Below are 6630 nucleotides of genomic sequence, written 5' to 3' on the forward strand. Positions count from 1 at the left end.
TACTCCTTAGTGGGTACAAATCTAGGTTATAAATCATGAGGCTGGTAATAGGGGTGTACCAAATTACCAAGGACCTTCAACATCTGGCCAAGGATGAGAACTTTACTTGGAAAATGATAGCAGAGGAAACAACTAAATCTTTAATCTATTGTTCTAGCAATCAAGTGAAGGTCAGATTAGAAGAGAAAGAAGACGAAAAAACTTAACAGGTATTTGCCATAGTGTAGGGTGAGGGGTTAGGGCAAAGATCAAAATTCATAGAAAACTAGAAAATAAGTTTATAAAACTAGATGGCATGTAAAACAACTCAATCTAACCTACTTAAAGAAGTTATTGAGGACGACCAGTTAGAAAAGGATGAAGAAGAGACAATGACACTGACTACAAAAGCTTAATTGACATAAATAAATTATGACAATGAAACCAAAAAAGCCTAAAGATAGCTTTTTTCAGTAAACACTTTACTTACATGCCAAGGAAAGAGATAGCAGCCAAGGGCAGCACTGGTTTACAATTTAAACTTATTAGTAAAGGATGTTACAAATATGTAAAGGATGGATAAAAAAATATTACAAAAGATATGGAAATATTGCCTCTAAAAATAGCAAAAAGCTACAGAGGGAAAATCCAGTTAAAGAAAGCTTGGCCTGAAACCCAACTAACCAAAGTCAAAGGGAATTTAATGATGAAACTAGGAAGGAGAAAAGCTAGTACATAAAAGCTGGAAAAGATCAGCAAAGATTTTTAGAGCATACTTTGTACCCAACACCCAAGACATTTGGTATGGTGCTACCACATTCAGACTCTACCTCAGAACTGGATGTTTATAGTTAGTGGAAATGGCATTGAAGGAAAAAAACGGGGAAAAGTTATGGAGATTAATGAAAGATTTACACTGGAGGTGAGATAATCTGAAGGAGGTGTGAGCAAACAAAGTTGGACCATCGCAGAAGTGACTATAAGATGTAAATACAAGATCCTACAATCTTTTACTACAAAAGGATTTAGTAAAATTCCACCCCTTCTGAAAATAACTTCCATGCATATTGGAAAATTATGTAAGATTTTCTTAAAGATAGATCAGAGATAACATTAATCAATGAGCTTTTTGATCATTAATATCAATTTATATCAATATAAGGCAGGGAGTTAAATATATATATATATTTATTGACATATATTGTTACCATTTATCAACATTATGGAGGAGATCCAGGACAAAACCCAAGCTGAGGATGGATTTCCTATTGATTATTTCAAGTCAATCTGGCTCATTCACCCCCTCTCTCCTTCCCACCCCCAGATTCACCAAGAGAAGTCAGAGAGTAGGTACACCGTCCAATCACTCTCTCACTAATCCCCTTTCTGGGACCAAGGGTTCTCATCCACCACCCTCTCTCCCTACTGTGAAGGCCTTCTTGGGAAAGCTGTAATAACAATCAATATTTATCACTGAGGCGATTTTCAAAGTTTATATCAGGAATGAATGCTGTAGCAGCTTCTTTATTAGTGTTGCTTTCTTATTAGCCCCATTTGAAAGGTCAAAGAACCCAGTCTCAGAAGTAGGCATAGCTCAGCACAATGGAGAGAGTACCACTGGGAGGACATGGGTTCAAAGGTGACCCGAGAGCCACTTCCTAGTTGGGTGACCCTGAGGAAGTCACTTAAACCCTATCGCCTAGTCCTTGCCATTCTTCTTAGAACCAATACGAAGACAGAAGATAAGGGTTTAAAAAAAGAGGGTAAAGTGAAATTCCTGTGGTAAGAGAGGGCTACAGGCAGGGCATCGTGACTCCAAGCCCGTTGGTTTTTTCAGCAATGACTCACCTCTCAGGGTTAAGGATTCATCCTTCAGGGATGGGTGCAGTCCAAGGCTAAGGCTCTAGGATTACTACCCTGGAGGGAGAAGCCAACCTGAAAGGAACGGCTCATTCTTTCTTTCAGAACCCTGAGTGAAGCGGGCCAGAGCCAGTAGCTGGTGGAAATGCTCCCATCCATTATTGGAGCCATTTCAGTGAGCAGGGAGGAGTTGGTATAGTGAGGCGGGTATGCACAGCCCGACGCGTCATGGATTTCCCCCCTCTGACCTCCCGGAGCGCTTTGTTTGATGACTCCCCAGTGTGTGTGTGTGTCATCTTGGGCTGGCATCTTACCCGCTAGACTGTATAAACTTCATGAAGCAAAGGACCAGGGCCAAGAGCCAAGGGAAAAGCTAGGTGAGTTGCTTATCCTTGATGGGCCGCTGGTCAGGCAGGTCTCTCAGAATTATAGACATGAGTTGAAAAAACCTTTAGATGCCAACTAAAGCCACCATTTACAAACGAGGAAATGGGGACCCATCAAGGATAAGCAACTCACCCAGTCAGAGAGCTGGGAGGTGAGGAAGAAAGTGAACTTAGCCTTGCCTTCTTCAACTCAAGCGGCCTATCCGGGGTACCACCTAGCTTTTCCCTAAACAATAAATATGGATTAATCTCCCCTGTGCCAGGCACGTAAAGGGGAATACAAAGACAAATTTGAAGCAGTCCCTGCCCTCAAGGAGCCTCTAAATCTGTCTATCTACATATCAACCCGATGTGATTTTACTTTTCTCGAAGTCTTTTTTTGACTCCAGACCCTGAAAGATGGGGTTAGAGCTGGGGTCGGGATAAGAAGTCAAATCTCGAGTCAGAGAACCAAGGCTTCTCCAGCAGGCTGGACGGCGCGACTGTGCCCAGAAGGCAGTGAGCAGACTCAGGGGTAGAAAAAGCTTTCAGGGTTGAAGATTCCTGGGGCGAACTTGAGTCGAGTTCTCTAGTCACCCGAGCCCAACCCGAACTTAGGACTCTCAAGAAGTTGGGGATCCAATAATTCGACTGAAGGAAGGTGGCAAGAGTTCGGGAAGATGACAACGGCTCGCCCAACACCGCCCAGTTTTGCAGTCTTGGTGTTAAGACTAAAAAATTGGAGAAGAGGGGAGAAAAGCAGGGCTGGGGGACCGGAGAGAAGGGGAAACAGGGGAGTCCTTACCAAGCTGTCTCCGGATACAGTCTCGCCACTGGAGGCCCAGCAGGTCCGGGTAGATGTCTGGAAGCTGCCGGAGTGCCAGGAGCTTGAGCATGCGGGAGGTGCAGCCGTCAAGGGCGCAGTCCCGCAGCGCCCGCTCCTCCGACAGCGTGGTGGGGCGAAGCTCAACTCGATGTTCCTGGAGCACGTGGTCCACCGAGGACCCGGGTAAACGGGGGAACAACTTTTCTTTGACCAGGTAGATGGGGACAAAGATGGCGCCCGCACGCACCACATGGGGGAAGGGGCACCTGTGGGTGAAAAGGAACGTCTCCAGCTGGGCCAGCAGCTCTGCCAGGAGCCCCTTCACCCCCACACAGCTCAGCCACGTGTCCCGGGCTCGTCCCTCAGCGGCCCGGGGCCTGCTCTGGCCTTTGGCCGGGGAGGAAGATGGCGGCAGGGGTAGAGATGGGCTCTCTTCGGCCTCCTCTAGCCATTCCCGGAGCTGTTCTGGCGAGGTATGGGCCACGAAGCCAGAGATGGCATCACACAAAGACATATGGAGGCCCGTGAAACGTTGCTCGGTGCTGCCCACTTTCGGGGGTGCAGGCTCCCAGCCTCTGCTGGCCTTGCCCGCCGCGGGGGCTGGCTCAGACGCAGCAGGCGGCGTGGGGGGTGTCGGCTCCGGCAGAGCCATATTAAAACAGGTCACCCGCAGGGGCTGCGTGAAAAGCTGAAGGCTGGCCGATTGGGCAGGGGCAGGAACAGGGGCAGAGGCAGGGGCAGGGGCAGAGGTGGGAGCAGGAGCAGGGGCAGGAACAGGGGTAGGGGCAGGGGCAGGAGCAGAGGCAGGGGCAGGGGCAGAGGTGGGGGCAGGGGCAGGGGCAGGAGCAGAGGTGAGAGCAGGGGCAGGGTTAGGGTTAGGGGCAGAGGCAATGGTGACCAGAGGTGTTGGCGGGAGAATCTTGAACTTGCGGAACATGAAGGCCACAGAACTGTGGAAGCTAGTCCTTGGGATAGTCTCGACCATGGAAGGTACCAGGGGAGGGGGAGCAGGAAGCCTGGACTGCTCCTCCTGGACAGTCTTGTTAGGTTCTGCCACATATGAGGATGGCACAGGCTCAGTGGGCACCTCCTGGCTCAGAGCCCCATTGGACAGCTCCACCATTTGTTTCTTGAGGCTCAAATCCAGTGCCATTTCCTCCTTGAGAGGGGACTGGCTGCTAGGCTCAGTCTCCGGCTCCTCCGGGGGCTCCCCGCACGGAAGCAGCAGGGGTTCTTGGCTCTCCTCCTCTTGTCCATCTTTGCTCTCTGCTTCCTTGGGCAGCTCACTGTAGGCTTCCGAGGCCGCAGCCGGACAGGGCTCCAAGGAGCACGTGGTGCTTAGGGGTTGAGCCTTGGGCAGAGGGAGGTCAGGCACCTTCTCGCATCGATTGTCCAGGTAGTCCCTGTAGGGCGCCAAGCTGAAGACGTTGTTGATGATGGGCATGGGAGGGGAGCGGGGAGGTGCGGTGCCCTCGGTCTGCTGGAGGTCCTGCAGGCACTCCTTGGGGGAAGGCGCCTCCTGCGGGCCCTCCTTGGGGGAAGGCACCGCGATGCTCGAGCCTGGGCCAGGTGGAGGAGTCTTTGGGGCAGGACTGTCAGGAATGACAATAGGTGTCGAGGGATGGTCTTCCAGCCCAGGCCTGGGTCTGGTTTCCTCTTTCCCAAAGCTATACAACCACTTCTTCTCCTCAGACTCTTGCCTGGGCTTCTCAGCTTTCCCGGGGCGGGAGACGGGGCAAGAAGGCTCCCCATGGGATCCGGGGTTCACACTTGGCCCTCCACTCCCCGAGTGCTGACACACAAGCTGGAAGGCGCTGTGCTGGTTAGCTCCTAGCTTGCCCCGGGCAGCATCGTGGGCAGGCGACATCCCGCCGGCCCCCAGGGCCGTACCGTAAAGGGACAGGTTGTCCCGAGGAGCAAAGGCATACCCTGGCGTCTGGGAGAAGAAGTCTAACTGGCATTTGGGGGTAGCCGGTGGCTCGGGCTCGTGGGAGGAAGCCGTCCCAGCTTTCAGGCCAGGGGAGCTCACCTGAATGGGGCCTGTGGGGTAGGCACAGCTTTCCAGCTTGGAAGAGGGGACACAGGGCCCACGGGGTGTCTGCTGGCGTGGGTAGGTGCCTGGCAGCCCGCTTCCCCCAAAGCTGAAACCCTTGTAGGGGTTAGGAGATTGCAGGGAAAGAGCAGAGCTGTTGGGCTTCTCTGGGGGTGGGTATCCTGGTGGGTACAGCAGAGGCTGCTCATGCAGTGCCATCGGGTAGTGGGAGGGTGCCCGCTCCTGGTAGGGGGGTACCGGAGGTTGTGGAAGCTTCGTCCAGGAGCCTGGGAGCCCCTCAGCTGCCTTCTTGTGTCCTCCATATGGCGGAGGCGGGGGGTATTTGGAATCTAGGAAGAGGGCACTCCGGATGGCACGGTACTTGTCCAAGGCTACCTGGTAGGAGGAAATGTTGCCCGCCGACTCCTTGCCTACTGCCCCGGTTTGAGGCAAAGGCAGGAAGGTAGCCTCCAGGTGCTGAGTCTTGCTGGGCGCTGAGGCCATGGAGCAGTGGGGGTTGCCCTGAGGCAATAAGGGTGCAGCAAGTGTCCAGTCCGTGTCCAGTGGCCGCTTGGTCCCACTTTCAGTCCCCGGAGCTCCTAGCGCCAAACACGATGGTGGCCCATAGCCCGGGTCCACATAACACATGGGGTTCCGGTATACAGGCTTGGGGGCTGCCAGGGGGGCACAGCCTGGTGGCCCCGGACCCTTCATGCCCAGGTATGGGGAACCCCGGGTGGCATGGAGAAGCGGGTCGCGGTGGTCCAGATGTCCTGTCCACTTCTCTTGGGCCAGGAGCAGGTTCCTCATTGCGTGGTCCCGGCTCTTTTCCACAGGCTGAACGCTCTCCGCCTCCCGCTGGTACAAGAGACAGTTCATGAGCATGCCGTCTGCCCTGAGGGGCGGCCCAGCCATCACGCCCCCAAAGGAGGCTATGTGGGGGTTCCATCCGGCCAGCGTGTCTGGGCCCACCTCGGGGCTGCCCACAGGGTAGGTGAAATACGTTCCCTTGTAACCCAGGTGGCCCTCGGTGCCCGGGCCAGGCAGGGAGCCCGACTTGCAGATCCCCGGGGGGGGCCTGTGCACAGCATCTGCCTCGAGGATGGCCAACTTGTTGTATATCACAGGGTCCAGGGGCCCTGGCGGCCGCTTCCCCGTCATCACTGCGTAGGGCCTCGGCCTGGGGAGGACCAGCCACTCTGAAAAGAGAAAGAACGCAGACAATCATCAAGGGCGAGCTGGGCAAAGTCTGAGGATGGGGATGCCGGCGGCGGCAGGAATGCTGGAGTCTGAACTCTGGCTGTGTGACCCGAGCAAGTCATTTACCCTCTTTCAGACTCAGTTTCCTCATCTGTAAAATGGCGGTGATGGGGTCAAACTGAGAAAACAGGTTAAGAATTTTGCAAACATTAGAGCATTACTGAGGTGAGCTTCTATTATTATCATTGCTATCAATCCAATCGGTTGAGCACCTGCAGTGAACCCAGAAAGTAAATCAGCCATCATGGAGAAAAATGGGAGAATGATAGAAATGCCAGTTGGAACAAGCCTTGCGGACCTCTTTAGGG

General features: G+C 53.2%; 1 protein-coding gene across 1 annotated transcript; it reads right to left on the reverse strand.

Moving 5' to 3' along the window:
• Positions 1-2630: 2630 nt before the first annotated feature.
• C2H15orf39 (chromosome 2 C15orf39 homolog) lies at positions 2631-6223 on the reverse strand. The gene is made up of 4 exons (XM_044660252.1): positions 3731-6223; positions 3470-3667; positions 3010-3412; positions 2631-2935 (listed from the first exon to the last, which is right to left on the reverse strand). The coding sequence occupies exons 1-4, from the start codon at positions 6221-6223 to the stop codon at positions 2631-2633; spliced, it is 3399 nt and encodes a 1132-aa protein (XP_044516187.1).
• Positions 6224-6630: the final 407 nt, after the last annotated feature.

Source organism: Gracilinanus agilis, chromosome 2, assembly GCF_016433145.1.
Source record: "Gracilinanus agilis isolate LMUSP501 chromosome 2, AgileGrace, whole genome shotgun sequence".
In the NCBI taxonomy this organism is placed as follows: Eukaryota; Metazoa; Chordata; class Mammalia; order Didelphimorphia; family Didelphidae; genus Gracilinanus; species Gracilinanus agilis.